This window comes from Rhipicephalus microplus, chromosome 4 (assembly GCF_043290135.1).
Source record: "Rhipicephalus microplus isolate Deutch F79 chromosome 4, USDA_Rmic, whole genome shotgun sequence".
NCBI lineage: Eukaryota > Metazoa > Arthropoda > Arachnida > Ixodida > Ixodidae > Rhipicephalus > Rhipicephalus microplus.
This window is the reverse complement of record NC_134703.1, coordinates 213,649,580-213,668,001: the sequence shown is the minus strand read 5'-3', so window position 1 is coordinate 213,668,001 and position 18,422 is coordinate 213,649,580. Positions and strand designations below refer to the sequence as shown.

The following is an 18,422-nucleotide window of genomic DNA, read 5'->3' as shown; positions in this document are numbered from 1 at the left end:
ATTTCAGTCGGCGCTCCTAAATCACCTGACTTGGAAGGCGTCGTTGAAGGCAGTCAGCATCTGTTGGTCACCCGAAGTATTTGCGTCGCAAGAGGAATTGCAGAGCTGCGGGGAGGCAAAGCAACAGTTAGGCTCACGAATTTCAGCAATGAGTACAAACATCTGAACAAAGGAACAACGGTCGCATACATCGAAGAAATTGTCGAAGCCACCAGTGCTTTCGCCCTCGCCGATTCTGCGGAACCTGCTCAGAGGAACCAAGCCCCTCCCATAGCTTTCGACGTCAATCCCAGACTTCCGAACGATAAGCAAGAACAGCTCAAGGCCCTGCTCCTGCAATACGAAGATTGCTTTTCGTCGTCATCGAAAATTCGGCAGACCCCAATCACGAAACATCGAATCATAACCGAAGAAAATGCCAGACCACTCCGTCAGAGTCCGTACAGGGTTTCGACGCGAGAACGTGAGGCAATGAAGAGACAAGTTGATGAAATGCTGCGAGATGACATTATCCAGCTGTCCAAGAGTCCGTGGGCATCCCCCGTGGTGTTAGTGAAGAAAAAGGATGGGACCCTACGTTTCTGCGTCGACTATCGCCGCCTGAACAAAATCACAAGAAAGGACCTGTATCCTCTCCCACGAATAGACGACGCACTTGATCGGCTCCATAACGCCAAGTACTTCTCGTCAATGGACCTCAAGACTGGCTATTGGCAAATCGAAGTCGACGAAAGAGACCGAGAGAAGACGGCGTTTATAACACCGGACAGCCTCTTCGAGTTTAAGGTGATGCCCTTCGGCCTTTGCTCAGCGCCTGCAACTTTTCAACGCGTTATGGATACAGTACTGGCAGGATTGAAGTGGCAGACTTGCCTTGTGTACTTGGACGACGTCGTCGTGTTTTCCTCGAGTTTCGACGAGCATCTTCGGCGCCTTGAAGCTGTACTTCAAGCCATCAAGACGTCCGGACTCACACTGAAGCCAGAAAAGTGCAGATTTGCGTATGAGGAGCTCTTGTTTCTGGGGCACGTTATCAGCAAGTCTGGAGTTCGTCCCGATCCACGGAAAACAGCCGCCATCGCCGACTTCCTGCCGCCCACTGACAAGAAGGCCGTGCGCCGATTTCTGGGCCTGTGCGCCTATTATCGGCGGTTCGTGAAAAACTTCGCCCGCATCGCCGATCCTCTCACTAACCTTACCAAGGCCGACTCGGAGTTCAAGTGGGAAACGCCACAGGAACACGCTTTCCAGGAGCTTAAACATTGCCTCCAGACGCCTCCGTTACTTGCCCATTTCGACGAATTCGCCGAGACAGAAATACATACTGACGCAAGCAGCGTAGGTCTTGGCGCCGTTCTTGTGCAGAGGGCTGACGGACTTGAAAGGGTTATTAGTTACGCCAGCCGATCGCTATCCAAAGCAGAAGCAAATTATTCCACAACAGAAAAGGAGTGCCTCGCCATCATCTGGGCTACGTCGAAATTTCACCCCTACCTCTACGGCAGGCCCTTCAAAGTTGTGAGCGACCACCACGCCTTGTGTTGGCTAGCCACCTTGAAGGACCCTTCAGGTCGCCTCGCACGATGGAGCCTGAGACTTCAAGAATATGACATTACTGTCATTTACAAGTCCGGCAAAAAACACTCCGACGCTGACTGTCTCTCTCGTGCGCCTGTCGACCAACCGCTACCCGACGACTCGGATGACGACTACTTTTTGGGAACGATAACTACCGACGACTTCGCTGAACAACAGACGACCGACAGCCACGGTTACAACCTTCGATGACGCTTCGTGGAATACCAGCCTGGTGAACGTGTTTGGGTGTGGACGCCGATACGCCGACGTGGACTAAGTGAAAAGCTTCTGCGACGGTACTTCGGACCGTACAAGGTGGTTCGACGTCTCGGCCCACTTGATTACGAGGTTGTCCCCGACGGCATCACGAACTCTCAACGACGCCGATCGCGACCTGAAGTCGTCCATGTCGCGCGCCTCAAGCCGTTTCATGCACGTTAACAAACTGAAACAGTGTTTTTTGTATTATTGTTGTATTGTAATTTATTCATTGTACTTTTTTGCATTATTATTGTACCTTCATCTTTATTTTAAGCATCGGGACGATGCCGTTTTTCAGAGGGGGGCAATGCCACGTTCCATTTCACAAGTTTTTGTTATCGTTCCGAAACACCACACGATTCTCGGCGCAAACCGCGCCTGCAGGTTTCGAGAAGGTTGCGGACTGTAGCAGATCATTTCAATAAGATCACGCCCACTGTGCGAACGGTACAGATTGTTCTGGAACCTACGCTACCGCCAGCGATAACGCTAGAACATTCGACGGCAAGAGTGTAAATGCCGACGCGCTTCGCCGCTAGTCAGTTGTTGAACGAAGGCCGACACTCCGTTCGCTGGCACTCGACTCGGCGAGCGGGAAAAGGGCACTCGACTCGGCGAGCGAGTTGCAAGATACCATGGTAAGGGCGAAAGAGTGCGGCGGTATGATGACGTCTTCAGCAACAAATAGTTTGTCCCCGGTTTGAAGAGCATAATTTAACGGCGCGTCGCCAAACACTTCAAATTCTACCTCAGCGCGAGAGCAGTTGATGACGGCCTTGTTAGCGGAGAGAAAGTCCCTACCCAAAATGAGGTCATGGGAGCAGGAATCCAAAACTAGTAATTCAACGACATAGATGAGGCCATCAATCGCGATGCGAGCAGTACAGGCAGCGGCTGGCGTGACGTGCTCTGTGCTGGCTGTACAAAGGGATTTACTTGCTACTGCCGTCATAACCTTTTTGAGCAAGCGGCAGAGTCTGGCACTGATCACTGAAACTGCAGCACAAGTGTCGACAAGAGCGAGTGCAGTGACGCCGTCCACATATACGTCGAGAACATTCGTTGGGAAAGAGAGAGGCCTTGGTCTTTTCGCGGGCGATGCAGTGCCTGCCTCTGGAACTGCGGCAATCAGTTTTCCCGCTCCGGCGATGAAGGACGACGACGCATCGGGGATGGGGAGCGGCGTCGAGGTGATGGCGAGCGACGGTTAACAGGAGAGTGGTGGTCGGTGTATGATGACATTTGGTCAGGAGGCTGAGATCCTGTGAACGAAGGGCGCGGTGGCACATAAGGGGCAGGTTCGAAGCTCTGGTAGTAGCTCTGGTGGTAGACAGGGACGCGTCGACGGCAGTATCGCGCTATGTGGCCAGGTAGGCCACAGGCAAAGCATATGGGCCGATTGTCCACTGTACGCCATTGTCCACTACTCTGGGGGGACCTTGGCTGAGCGAACCGAGCAGTAGTAGGTTGCGGTGGCACGGCTGATGACACTGACGTAAAAGTCTGAAGAGGTGGTCGAGCGGCCACTTCAGCATAGCTTAGAGGTGCATTTACCTCGGCACAGGCAACGGGGGTCGGCAACGGTGAAGCGTCACGGGCAGATGGCAGAGCCGCGCAAACTTGCTCCTGGATGGCCTGGCGAAGGTTTGCTGGAAGAGGTGACTGTGGTTGGCCGACTGTCGATAGCAGCGATAGCTGACGAGCGACTTCAGCACGAACAAACTCTTTGATCTGCGATAGCAGGGACTCATGGTCATATGTGGTGGTTAGGCTTGAGAGTGTGTCATCCGCGACATTAGGGCGTCGCGTGAGAAGACGCTGTCGTTGGAGCTCTTCTAAACTCTGACACAACTCGATGAGCTCAGAGACGGTGACAGGGTTCTTCGAGAGCAGCATTTGAAAGGCGTCGTCGCAAATGCCTTTCATGATGTGTCGTACTTTGTCAGTTTCCGCCATCGTTGGGTCGACACGCCAGCAGAGGTCGAGGATGTCCTCAATGTAGCTAGTGAATGTTTCGCCAGTTTGTTGGAACCGGCTTCGTAGACGTTGTTCTGCGCGAAGTTTGCGCACACCAGGGCGTCCAAAAACATCTGCGATGCAGGCTTTGAAGGTCGTCCAGGTGGGGATATCCGCCTCATGGTTTCTGTACCACAGCTTGGCAACATCCGTTAAATAAAACATCACGGCACCAAGCTTTGTGGGATCGTCCCATTTGTTAGTAGCGCTGGCTCATTCATAAGATTCCAGCCAATCCTCAACGTCTTTCTCGTCGGTGTCGCTGAAGATGTCGGGATCTCGCAAGAGCTGGGCACTGGGACAGCTCCTGCGTGGCGAAGCCGGTGGGGGTGTGAAGACAGCGTCGTCAGGCATGACAGACAGCAGCTTTCCGCTATGCAGTTCCAGGACTGGGGAAGACCGCAGCACTCTCCAGCAAAATATAATGTAAATGCAAGGTCAAAAGTGGTATCAGCATCTGTACAAAAGCAGCAAGAGCTGGCCGGGTGTACGGACAGCATCGCAGCAACAACCAGGCAGTCTTAGCTCGTGCATCGCGCCAACGTGTCGATGTCGCTTTAGTAGTGGGCATTCCTCTTCACTATAATATATATATATATATATATATATATATATATATATATATATATATATATATATATATATATATATGAGTCCCCTTTTGTATTTTCAAGTCTAGGTGCATAAGTGATCTCAACAATTGAGCCATTTTCTAAACTGGTTCAAGTATTACACTTTCGTAGTTTTAAACTTGCCAGATTTTCGTTCAGGCAGCTATTCAACTTGTACAGCAAGAAAGGGATATTTGTAACTTTAATTGTATGTGAATATTGGTAGCGCATTTTCTATAGTATATCTTTTATGCAAAAACTTGTGAAGTAATGTGATTTTACCCTGTCACTCCTTTTCTTTCAAATATCAGAGTTTAGCTCAAGCTTTGCACTTGGTGAGCCTTGCAGGCTACCTCAGAAACAAAAATAAGACAATAGTATTACGTTTGTACAGCCATTCTAACTCTTTCTTTTGTTTCCCTTACATCTTCTCGATCTTCTCCGTTTCATAATAATTAGCGCTAGTTGAAGCTAACAAATTATCGAGTAAAACGGCTTGCATATGGCTTGTGAACAAGTAATAACCATGAGCATTGGTGCTCGTATATAGTAGTGCTGAGCGAAGCGATCACTGCACTTTATTATTTCAGCTGACTGTGCGTGTAATTTACCTTGTTTTCACTAAGTACTTGATTCTTGCGTGCACAACGCCATTGCTCGATTAGCTGTGAGAACAAGTTTCTTTTCGTTTCTTTCTTGTGCCTGTTCATTTTGCGCGTTTTTGCGCATGCACCAATGTTTTCAAGCTCTACCATTAGAGCCAGGCCACGCTGATGTCGCTCGACAGTTCAGTTTTTGCATTCTCCTGTTGCCCCAGGCACTAACACAATGCCTAAAGGTCAGTAAGCTTCGTTCCACATCGCATTATTAAAGCTAAGTAGACTTCAAGTCCACCTTGTGGAAACCAGCGCAAAAAACTGCAGCGCGTAGCAGATGCTCCTAACTTTCTGCGCCCCCGCTCGGGTGCAAAAAACCTACGGGTCCAGTGCAACAGTGGCGCGGCGTGGAAGTTCCCCGCAGCAGTCCCATGCACGCAGAAGCCAGCGTTTTGGACACTCCCCTACTCGAGGTCACTCTAATTTCGGACGCACCGGGCGGCACCGACGCTGCCATCTGATAGATAAGCTGGCAAAGCGAAACTTCTGTACTGATTATGAGTAAACGTGCTGCGATACTCACTTGTATAGAGCCTATGTGCTATTTGCAGTCTCATTATGGCTCATATTGTGAATCTATAATACACTTGCAGCGCTGCACTTCGTGTTTTTTCTGCTGAATGCTAGATAGCAACGGCGCGAATTGGGGAGATAATCTGCATGACAGGCTGTTTTCTTCTGCACATACGATAAGTTCGAAATACGGAAGGAACATAATGTAAGAGTGAAATGTTATTTAATTTGTCTTGCTATTTATCCGGACAGAGAAGCCCTGAATTATTCTTTGTCATGTGTGTCACGATACCCGCGCATGGGTATTGTTCGGAGTAGCACAAGACAGCCGATTGCGATCATAATGAAAAAAAACAATGGCCAAAGATAAGGTTACCGCGGGAAAAGATAACCAGGAAGCGATAAACCAGCATCTTGCTATGCCAGGCACTTCTAAGTCTTGACTCGGCCAGCTCCGGTGAGAACAGTGGGCCACGTACTGCATTCCGATATATGTGACTGTTGTACACGAGAATGGCTCACCATCGCCTCTTCCATTAAGAGCCGTAGACGCTCCAGTTTTCATCTAGGAATTCTAGGCTATCTTTGCTGAGACATGCAACAGTAGAGTGCCAAAGGAAAACAATGAAGCTGCGGCACAAACCATTTTCGGAAAAGTGGTCGAGAGCTTCGAAAACGACCGCTTTCGACCTCTAGGGATATCAACTAATCTCGCAGCCGTTCACTGGAGGTTTCACTGTAGACTGTAGACCGTTCACTGTAGACCAGCGTTCTAACACATGGAATTTTGCATGAAGTGCAACAGCTGCATAAAAATGCAGATTCAGATCTACAGCCAGCTATCAACAATGCGGTCGCACAAGTGGTGATGCAGACGACACGAGACGCCGGCGTGCCCAGCTTCTCCCGAAACCCTCCTGGAAAAGCACGTGACTTCCGACACACTTTTCGCTCTGCAGCTCACATTGCGAGGGCCTTTCCTTAGCTTTCCTTCCTCTATGAAATGCATCACTTGATGCAGCTCGGCGCCGGCATTCAGTGGCCATGCCATGTTAGCCGTGTTGTTTGGGTGTGTTTCAATAGCCACTCTAGACATCTGAATAGGCAGCTAAATGAACGGCAACCTTCTTGAGTACCATTTGAATTCTCACGTGGCCAGCAAAACAGACAGCTTTGACAAGACAGCATCGTAGATAAGAACGATGGAGGCTACTTTGCTGTCCTGTCTAAACAAGATGGCATGTCAGCGAAATGCTCGGGTTTCACCTGAATGGTTGTCTGCACAAATGCAGATGCCTTTGCAAAGGCTGAATGTGAGTAATGTTAACTTTTTCATATAATGGAACACGAAATCAGGTAAAGAAATGATAGTTACGGTTGTTTATTTTAGCTTGTCTTGAAGCGAGGTGGCGTCTTGTCGCTTAGACGCCATCCAGACGTGGTCCAGTTCTCAAAAATGTGCTTTTTGCTATCTTCTAAGCTGTCAATCTATACTGTCTACGGTGTCTGAAATTGGAACACAGCCTCTTTTCTTAACTGTTGCATTTTTTCTTCATGCCCAAAGTGAGCTGTGCTATAATCGTACGATATTGGAGTACTTATTCTGCCACAGTCGGAGATTTTCAAAATTGTCTTTGTTTTATTCAGCAGTTGAAAGTGCTTTCAGAAATATTAACAGTGACTACAAAATGTTGTTTCCTGTTGCTTTTAATACTTCAGGAACATTACAAGAGGCTGGTGTGATTCAGCAAGCATACGAACTGGGCTACCCTCTTAAGGCTGTTGTCTGCAATACCGAATCAAAGCTTTCTGGGATTCTGAATTCACAGAAATCGCTGATGGAGTCCGCCTCATGGTTTCAGGTCAGTGCTAATTTACATGACTTACCACTCAGTTTATTTGCTGACACCGCGTTCAACTGAATAATTGGGAGCTACTGAGTGGTTTTTACCTAATTCGATTCATCCAGGATATTACTGTCAGTAATACCCCACTGCTACTTTCGGTGTTTATTTAAGTATTCAACAGCAGTGAACGTTGGAAGACAGTGAATTTCAGTGAAATCCTTGTTAGAAGAAGTCGTCCTTTTTGAGTTGATGTGGTCAGGTGATTCTTCTTTCTGATGTGATCAAGTGGAATTCCGTTAAAAAGTGTTCACATTGAGACGACACTCAGTCGATTGGCAGACTGCCGGCGGTAACCTTGTCTGTGTCAGTACCCGGATCCTGATGACAACTGTCTACAAACTTTTCTGGCGAATACAGTCAAGTCCACAAATAACGGCCCCACTCAAAACGAACCTTCGCTTAAAATAAACAATATCCACTTGACCGTGAAAATATACATTGGTTCAATGGCACAAAATCGCACTGACAACAAACGTATCTGAGCGTCGCTGATCGGTTACAGCGAACAAAGTCAGCGGTCTGCCGACTTCCAGGGAAACCAATTTCAACCACCGATCAGGCATCGGCGAGTTGCCCATACATTCTTATTGTTAAACGCTGACCCTGCCTCCGCGACCCTCTAGTTGCCGCTTTCCCCAACCCATGGAGGAAGGAAAGCTGTTTCCTCTCTCCATGCCCTGACTGCTTTTTGTTAAGCACCCCTCCGTCCTTTCTCCCCCCCGCTATTCTGAGCACCCCGCATCGCCAGACGAGGCCCGTGTTTTTACACTGCCACTGATCTTCGAAAAATCGGTCGGCCATCTACCCTGTTTTTGATCGCTGGTACTTTCGTTGGCGCCGCCAGCATGGAGTGACCAAACCATTTGCCTACATCGTCGGCCACCGACTGTATCCGATAGTCTGCATCTAGTGCACACGCGTACGCTACCCCATCGACTCTGATAATTTGCAATTTCTTTCGTGTTCAGGATTTGTTCTCACTCACTTCGCACTCGGCTCAGCATGCTTTCCGCGTGCGTGCGGAAGCGCGAGAACGGCTGTTGATTGCGTGGAACGAATCGCGAAATATCGAAGTTTGTGAGGCCACGCAAGCCTGCCGGCGCAACAAAACGATTTTTACCACGACCGCCGATTCTTCGAACACCGCCGCTCGCACCGATTCAGGCGATCATGCTTTGACGTCTGCGCGCGCAGGCACTCTCTCTAAGTTTTCCTACGTGCGAGTTTCGCGGACCTTTCAAGCAAGCTACCCAACTTGCCTTTTTCCCATGTGTTTTGGTTTTCAAGATCGCCCTCCCGCCGCATTCTTTCCTCTTTTTATCGCAACTACTTGCCCTTCTCTCGCAAGTCTGCTCTCCTCTCTTGATCGCAACCCCGTCGCCTGTCTCCTCCGCTCCTCGATGCCCGCTACGCTGGCTCGAATTAGTTTCGTTTTCTGACTGCAAACGGACCCAGAGCTGTTCTACGGGTTCTGGCATGTGTGTCGCGTGTGCACGTCTTGCTCACTCTTAGTATGCGTGTGTAGCCATGATGGCCAACAGGAGGACTAGCACGCTTTTTCCTGCCGCTCAACAAAACGTCGAAAGTGTGACCGCTTGGCTTGAGCGTAATCCGCGCGTTAGGTGCTGCGTAGCGGAGCGCTTGCTCATAGCTGTTGACCACCTGGGCGCCAACTTGCCGCTTCGGGCGTCCCGATATTCAGCTGTGGAGATGGTGAATATTTCGTGGGCGGCGATGACGGCTACATGCGCGCCAAACTGTTTTCGCGAGGCCGACTTCGTCGACGTCAGGCACGATGCAGAGCCTGAAGCTTCTGAACTACGGCGGCGATTTGTGGCACCATGTCGTCGACTCCTACCTGAGAGAGCGGGTGGGACATCTGTTGTGATGGTTTAATTACGGCCGATGATGATGCTGACACTGCGGAACCATACACGGATTGAGGCATCGTTAATTAAGTATGTGGCAAGAGCGATTTGGAGGAATTGGATTGCGAGAATGACGAAACTTTGGAGCCAGTGCCTCATGCAGCTTACGCCATGGGCCTCGGCGAACGAGCACCCTACCGTTTTAAATGAACTCAAGACCGCCCTTATCACTTCTGCTCTTCGAAACACGTGCATCACGGACTTTTTGAGGCAAAAAAAGTTTGCTTTCACTTGCAGTTTTTTTAAAAGCTGTGTTTCATTTACTATGAACTTCAAGATACAGCGAACGAATGCCGCGTCACGCTCAGGTTCGTTATAAGCGAGCTCGACTGCATACCATCTACACCTCGTCATTTTCCTGGGAAGCTTTGACCGATTCTGCCACGACGTTGACTGCACATAGCTGGAAATTGTGAGAGGAGCTTTGTGGATGTGAAGCTAACCATGGCTCGACCTGCTGGTCCTTTAGGAGACAGAGTCGCTTGCGGTGTTGTGCCCATATACGGATCAGAAAACGATTGCGTGACACAGAAATGAGCATACGCAGCAAGATTTTAGCTATTAAACAGTGGCAGTATTCGCAGCTGGTGAGGACCTCAGCTGGTGACCGAAAATGCAGAACTACAGGGAAGTGCTGGCAGTTCTGTTGGCAGTTCTGCATGGGAGTTCTGTTGTGAAAGACCCATTGTCTCTCGTAGATTTCTTGAGGACAGACCCTGGTGGCACAGCTTGATGCTTTTGGTGCTGGCAGTCGAGCTTTGCTTTGACGTCGCATCAAGAAGTGACTTCAGGTCCCTGGGTGTATCTAGCTGACCGCTGCAAAAATTAAACGTTGCGAAAGGTCTAGCAATTTTTTCGCTGCTTGCACTGCAGGCTACATCGTGCCATTATCGCAAAAGTAATATGGACTTGGCATTACATGGACGATTCCGAGCTCTATCAGAAAATAGCGGAACCAAGCTCTGTTGAAAGGTGGTGCATTATCGCTGCGTAGCTCAATGGGAATGCTGTGGGTCGCAAAAACGAGCATGCGTGCATTGCTTGAAGCAGGTTTTGAATATATAGATGGCTTGCACTGACGTCATTGAACCGCCATCTTGGAATACTAACATGGTGGTGTGTTTGTCATGTCACGTTAGGTTTATCAGTAAATTGAATGCAGGTTATTTGGTTGTTTATGTTCAAATGCCAAAAATGTTTCAGTGGTGTCGGGACCACACCGAAGCAGGTGACATGATCAAGCTACCTTGACGTCATCAAATCCATCATGCTGGAGTAGCAGACGATGACTTGACGGGCAAGCTATCAATAATAAGAATGAGTGCAATTGAACCAGAATTAAGCCATTGTGGTACATCAAGGCCTATGACTTGCCCCAGCAGACTTCGCATCTGGTGGATCAGCGTTGGTAGACGAGTGTTTCAGCCCTTGTACTTTTTAAATACAGTACGTGACTTAGAGAACTGGTGTGCCAGTGTTCATACTGGGCCTTCCCTTCCGTTCATGGGCGCTGTGTAACAAACTCCGTTTGCTTGGCATTGTGACTCCAGACCACCGTCGACGTGCGACTTGTGCATCTGAGCTAGCAGAAAAGATACGTAATTAACTGGTCAGGTGCTAGGCATCAACTGATGATTTATTTACATAAAACGATCGAAATGTGCAGACATGCACAGAACTCAGAAAAAGGGTATGACGGCGCTACTAACGCATCTACCTGCAATAACACTTTAGGTACACAGTTTAATTTTTGAATCCTAGGGACAAAGCCCCAAAGAAAGTTAATTTCCAGTGTTTAACTCCAGTCTTTTGATACGGATGATGGCCCCTAATGTAATTTTGTGCAAAGCGGCATATCTTTCACTAGATATTAGATAACGGTCTATTGTCTCAGGGACTCCACAAAAACAACAATTAGGGGAAGCAGCCAGACGAGCTTTGTGCAAATAAAAATTGGGATAAGGAGTTTTACACCGCAGCTCAGTAATAGCAACTTCAACTGCATGCGTGTGACATATTTTACTGTTCTAACAATGATTTAGGTGTTTAAATTTCATTGTGTTCATTATGAACGGTAAAGAAAATTCTTCTAACATCATTTTGCTCTTAAATCTAGTCTTTATAATAAATTTAGATGCTGGTAATAAGTGGATAAGCAGGCCATTTAACAATGACATAGCTAAGGCATCCGCCATTTCATTGAGAAAAACTCCCGTATGCCCTGGTACCGAAGCCAACTTGACCTAATATATATCCCATAGAACTGATGATTTGAAAGCGATGCGAGCCTTGGCTTCATGTGGCACCGCCAAGTACCGTCTTTATCTTTTTTCTTTTGCGATGGCGCGCTCTCCGTTTTGCACGCCATTCAAACAAGAGTGCTGCACTAACATGCGCAATAGGCAGCTTTGATGTGCTTGCACATAAAGGCTCTCTCTCTATCTAGCATGAAAGACAAAGTGTCTAGTACGTAGTCATATTTGCAAGATGTTTCAGCGCGCGAACAAAGGAAAAAGGACAGGGTAGACAGAAACAGCGCTGACTTCCAACTAACTTTATTTCACAGAGTGGAAAGAATATATACTGCTAAAAAGGATGATAACAGAGCATGAAGGTAAAATGCACGCCTAATCTGCACATCAGTAACAAAACACGTGTGACAGGTCCTCTATTGCCTCAAAGCCCAGCTAGGTAATCACGTTCAGCCTGTGATAACGCAATCGATGATGTGCCTACACATTTATCTCCTAGCAAGTGTATTTTTTCGGCTTCAATAATTTCTCGGGTAAGCTGGTCCCTGTGCCTTGCCAATATTGAGCACTGATCAAAGAGAGGGGTGCACCCACAATCTCGGCAATGAATGCCAAGATGCCCTTGTACCACATTGTGCACATTGTTTCTGTGTTCTCGGAGGCGGTCATTTATGCACCTGCCGGTTTGCCCGACATAGATGCACCCACGTGTCAGTGGAATCAAGTAAACGACTCCCACTGCGCATGGGACGTAGCGTGTCCTGTGCGCGACAGAGCACGAGGCAGAATTTGCACGAGTTGCATTGACCTGTTTGCAAAGCCTCTGCAATTTTTCCGGGGCAGAAAAAACCACAAAAATGTTGGCGTCTCGAGCAATCTTTTTTAGTCTGTGTGATACGTCGTGCACGTAAGGCAGTACGACAGGCCGGCTCTTTCTGCCACTGTTTCGCTTATCCGGTTTGTCGCCTCGCTTCAAGACAGTGACCAGCTTTTCCACCACCGAAACGAGAACATGCGCGGGGTAACCAGCTTTGGTAAGCCGCTCTACTTGTAGAGCAAAGCTGTGGTGTACCATGTGGGGGCATGACTTCTTTAAGGCATTGACAAGGCAGAGGTTAGCGATGCCCCGCTTGACCAATTTAGAGTGAGCTGATGTGAAAGGCAGAAGAGGCTTGCCGCTTCTTGGTTCATACATCCAGCAAGCATGTCGGGAGTCTAACAAAAGCTTCAAATCTAGAAACTTCAGGTTGTTATCAGTGGGTGATTCATGGGTTAGAACTAGTGGTTTCAGGCACTCTCGGAAAAGAGTCAACACGTCAGAGGAAACGGTCTCAAAATTTTGACTATCGCATTTCAACAACACTAAGTAATCATCAACCAAACGGCAAACTTTAAAAACTACAGAGTCGTCAAGCTTGTGACACGATCATGATGTGCTAGAAATATGTCACTAAGAATGGGTGCCAAACATGAACCAATACATATTCCACTTTTTTGTAAGTAGTTTTTGTCCTCCCATGATACAAAAGTGGCCTTCAAATAAAAACTGAGTAATTCTAATAAGCTGCTGTTGTGAATTCCAGTACGCATTTGAAACGCTGATGATCCTAACCTGTCTATGAGTTTCTCTACACAGTTAAGTAGTTGGTCATGCGGCAAAGAGTAATACAAGTCCTTAATATCCACAGACATTGCCTGGAGTCCTGTGTTAGTTCGTCCAATAATGTCAATAACAGCGTCAGAGTTCTTGACCAAAAAAGGATAGTCTATTGTTGTATGTTTTAGCTTTTCCTGCAAGAAAAGTGCTACAGACTTTTGCCAGGTCCCCCTTTCTGTTACAATGACCCGCAATGGGCAGTCAATTTTATGAGTTTTTGCAGAAAAGAACAGATCAAGGCTAAGCTTTTTGCAACTATCTATCGCCTTCGAAAGCTTTTGAAACCACAGGGCCCCGGTAAGAGTTTTTGCACGCTTCTTAATCTTATCCAGACCAATCTCATCATTCTCGTTAAAAAAAGACTGCATTGCCTGCATAGCTTTCACCTTAAACATTGAACGAGGAAGAACCGCAAAACCACCTTCCTTGTCAGCCGGTAGAAGTGACAAGGAATGTGCCTTTAGGTACGCGACAGTGCTTCCTGTATGGACAACTTTGTTCGAAGGCTTGCATCTCGAGAGCACCTGCACGCCTTGGGCAACACATCTATCACATTCAGAGTCAGGAGCACGACGGGCGACTTGCCTGACCAGAGTGAGGAGCTCGTGCGGTGTTCTTGAAGGTGCCACCGCGTACTTTGGTCCGAGGCATAGGGTGTGCTTAACGTTGTCGGGAAGAAAAGCATCCCCGAGAACATGCACAAGGTCCCTAGCAGCTGGAGACTTCCTTGGTGTGATAGCCCGCAGGTAACTGAGCGTCTGACGCCACATGAACTCGACGTTTCGGTCAACGAGGCTTGAGAGTTCACGACACTTCTTTTGTTTAACTGCTGTGCGTTCGTTCCCTAGGATTCGTAGTTGCAGAGCTTGACGGTACAGGCGTGCTTGCCGAAGCCATTCTGAGCGTAGAATCTTGGAAACTCTTAGACCATGGCCAATCGAGGGAGTGAGGCCACCAAACAGCGCCTTAACTTCGGGAAGAAGTATCTTTAGCCGGATGCAGTACGCCAAAGAGCGTGCGCGGCAAGCTGCCACACTGATTAGACTGACGAGAAGAGAAGGGCTTGTAGAAGAGGAGATATAGATGCCCGATGTGCTAGAAATGTAACTCACAAGAGTGGAAGCTTGGGCTAGTTGGTGCGTATTCATATTTGCTAGGTGTTTCAGCGCGCGAACAAAGGAAAAAAGGACAGGGTAGACAGAAAGAGCGCTGACTTCCAACTAACTTTATTTCGCAGAGTGGCAAGAATTTATACGTCTAAAAAGGAAGATTACAGAGCATAAATGTAAAAAACAAGCCCAATCTACACACCAGTAACAGCACGTGTGACAGGTCCTCTAATGCCTCAAAGCCCAGCCAGGTAATCGCGTTCAGCCTGGGATAAAGCAACCGATGAAGTGCTTACGCATTTATCTCCTAGCACGTGTATTCTTTCTGCTTCAGCAAAGCCGGTTACCCCGCACACGTTCTCGTTTCAGTGGCGGAAAAGCTGGTCACTGTCGTGAAGCGAGGCAACAAACCAGATAAGCGCAACAGCGTCAGAAAGAGCCGGCCTGTCGTACTACCGTACGTGCACGATGTCTCACACAGGCTGAAAAAGATTGCTCGAGACGCCAACGTTCTTGTTGTTTTTTCAGCACCTGAAAAATTGCAGAAGCTTTGCAAACGGGTAAATACACCTCGCGCAACTTCTGCCGCGTGCTCTGTCGCGCACAGGACATGCTACGTCCCATGCGCAGTGGGAGTCGTATACTTAATTCCACTGACGTGTGGGTGCGTCTATGTCGGCCAAACCGGCAGGTGCATAAACGACCGCCTGCGAGAACACCGACACAATGTGCACAATGTGGTACAAGGGCATCTTGGCATTCATTGCCGAGATTGTGGGTGCACCCCCCTCTTTGATCAGTGCTCTATATTGGCAAGGCACAAGGAGCAACTTACCCGAGAAATTATCGAAGCAGAAAGAATACACGTGCTAGGAGATAAATGCGTAAGCACTTCATCGGTTGCTTTATCCCAGGCTGAACGCGATTACCTGGCTGGGCTTTGAGGCATTAGAGGACCTGTCACACGTGCTGTTACTGGTGTGTAGATTGGGCTTGTTTTTTACATTTATGCTCTGTAATCTTCCTTTTTAGACGTATAAATTCTTGGCACTCTGCGAAATAAAGTTAGTTGGAAGTCAGCGCTCTTTCTGTCTACCCTGTCCTTTTTTCCTTTGTTCGCGCGCTGAAACACCTAGCAAATATGAATACGCACCAACTAGCCCAAGCTTCCACTCTTGTGAGTTACATTTCTAGCACATCGGGCATCTATATCTCCTCTTCTACAAGCCCTTCTCTTCTCGTCAGTCTAATCAGTGTGGCAGCTTGCCGCGCACGCTCTTTGGCGTACTGCATCCGGCTAAAGATACTTCTTCCCGAAGTTAAGGCGCTGTTTGGTGGCCTCACTCCCTCGATTGGCCATGATCTAAGAGTTTCCAAGATTCTACGCTCAGAATGGCTTCGGCAAGCACGCCTGTACCGTCAAGCTCTGCAACTACGAATCCTAGGGAACGAACGCACAGCAGTTAAACAAAAGAAGTGTCGTGAACTCTCAAGCCTCGTTGACCGAAACGTCGAGTTCATGTGGCGTCAGACGCTCAGTTACCTGCGGGCCATCACACCAAGGAAGTCTCCAGCTGCTAGGGACCTTGTGCATGTTCTCGGGGATGCTTTTCTTCTTGACAACGTTAGGCACACCCTATGCCTCGGACCAAAGTACGCGGTGGCACCTTCAAGAACACTCACGAGCTCACTACTCTGGTCAGGCAAGTCACCCGTCATGCTCCTGACTCTGAATGTGATAGATGTGTTGCCCAAGGCGTGCAGGTGCTCTCGAGATGTAAGCCTTCGAACAAAGTTGTCAATACAGGAAGCACTGTCGCGTACCTAAAGGCACATTCCTTGTCACTTCTACCGGCTGACAAGGAAGGTGGTTTTGCGGTTCTTCCTCGTTCAATGTTTAAGGTGAAAGCTATGCAGGCAATGCAGTCTTTTTTTAACGAGAATGATGAGATTGGTCTGGATAAGCTTAAGAAGCGTGCAAAAACTCTTACCGGGGCCGGGCCCTGGGGTTTCAAAAGCTTTCGAAGGCGATAGATAGTTGCAAAAAGCTTAGCCTTGACCTGTTCTTTTCTGCGAAAACTCCCAAAATTGACTGCCCATTGCGGGTAATTGTAACAGAAAGGGGGACCTGGCAAAAATCTGTAGCACTTTTCTTGCAGGAAAAGCTAAAACATATAACAATAGACGATCCTTTTTTGGTCAAGAACTCTGACGCTGTTATTGACATTATTGGATGAACTAACACAGGACTCCAGGCAATGTCTGTGGATATTAAGGACTTGTATTACTCTTTGCCGCATGACCAACTACCTAAATGTGTAGAGGAATCCATAGACAGGTTAGGATCATCAGCGTTTCAAACGCGTACTGGAATTCACAACAGCAGCTTATTAGAATTACTCAGTTTTTATTTGAAGGCCACTTTTGTATCATGGGAGGACAAAACTACTAACAAAAAAGTGGAATATGTAATGGTTCATGCTTCGCACCCATTCTTAGTGACATATTTCTAGCACATCATGATCGTGTCTTGTCAAACAAGCTTGACGACTCTGTAGTTTTTAAAGTTTGCCGTTTTGTTGATGATTACTTAGTGTTGTTGAAATGCGATAGTCAAAATTTTCAGACCGTTTCCTCTGACGTGTTGACTGTTTTCCGAGAGTGCCTGAAACCACTAGTTCTAACCCATGAATCACCCACTGATAACAACCTGAAGTTTCTAGATTTGAAGCTTTTGTTAGACTCCCGACATGCTTGCTGGATGTATGAACCAAGAAGCGGCAAGCCTCTTCTGCCTTTCAGCTCAGCTCACTCTAAATTGGTCTAGCGGGGCATCGCTAACCTCTGCCTTGTCAATGCCTTAAAGAAGTCATGCCCCCACATGGTACACCACAGCTTTGCTCTACAAGTAGAGCGGCTTACCAAAGCTGGTTACCCTGCGCATGTTCTCGTTTCGGTGGCGGAAAAGCTGGTCACTGTCTTGAAGCGAGGGGACAAACCGGATAAGCGAAACAGTGTCAGAAAGAGACGGCCTGTCGTACTGCCTTACGTGCACGACGTATCACACAGGCTAAAAAAGATTGCTCGAGACGCCAACATTTTTGTGGTTTTTTCTGCCCCGGAAAAATTGCAGAGGCTTTGCAAACAGGTCAATGCACCTCGTGCAAATTCTGCCTCGTGCTCTGTCGCGCACAGGACACGCTACGTCCCATGCGCAGTGGGAGTCGTTTACTTGATTCCACTGACGTGTGGGTGCATCTATGTCGGGCAAACCGGCAGGTGCATAAATGACCGCCTCTGAGAACACCGAAACAATGTGCACAATGTGGTACAAGGGCATCTTGGCATTCATTGCCGAGATTGTGGGTGCACCCCTCTCTTTGATAAGTGCTCAATATTGGCAAGGCAGAGGGACCAGCTTACCCGAGAAATTATTGAAGCCGAAAAAATACACTTGCTAGGAGATAAATGTGTAAGCACATCATCGATTGCGTTATCACAGGCTGAACGTGATTACCTAGCTGGGCTTTGAGGCAATAGAGGACCTGTCACACGTGTTTTGTTACTGATGCGCAGATTAGGCGTGCATTTTACCTTCATGCTCTGTTATCATCCTTTTTAGCAGTATATATTCTTGCCACTCTGTGAAATAAAGTTAGTTGGAAGTTAGCGCTCTTTCTGTCTACCCTGTCCTTTTTCCTTTGTTCGCGCGCTGAAACATCTTGCAAATATGACTACGCACCAACTAGCCCAAGTTTCCACTCTTGTGAGTTACATGTCTAGTACGTACTGTCAAAACAATGTAATAGTGTAACGTCCTAATGAAGTACCTGGGCCTTGCTCTCACGATGAACTTGGACTGGACGTTGCACGTTGACTAATCATATCTCTGATGACAACTTTATCAAAAAAAATTTCAGTATGTGCCGAAAGC

The 18,422-nt window shown here is 47.8% G+C and overlaps 1 protein-coding gene across 5 annotated transcripts in view; it reads left to right on the top strand.

The window, feature by feature from the left end:
- The window catches only part of LOC119172976 (alpha-mannosidase 2C1), a 538,513-nt gene that overhangs the window by 514,795 nt on the left and 5,296 nt on the right, over positions 1–18,422 (top strand). For all 5 annotated transcript variants that reach the window (XR_012895065.1, XM_075893986.1, XM_075893985.1 and 2 more), the window contains one exon: positions 7,355–7,497. Coding sequence is in view for 4 of the 5 variants with exons in the window: in XM_075893986.1 (XP_075750101.1) it covers positions 7,355–7,497 (143 nt within the window). In the remaining variant the exon portion in view is untranslated. The remainder of the gene's footprint in view (positions 1–7,354; positions 7,498–18,422) is intronic.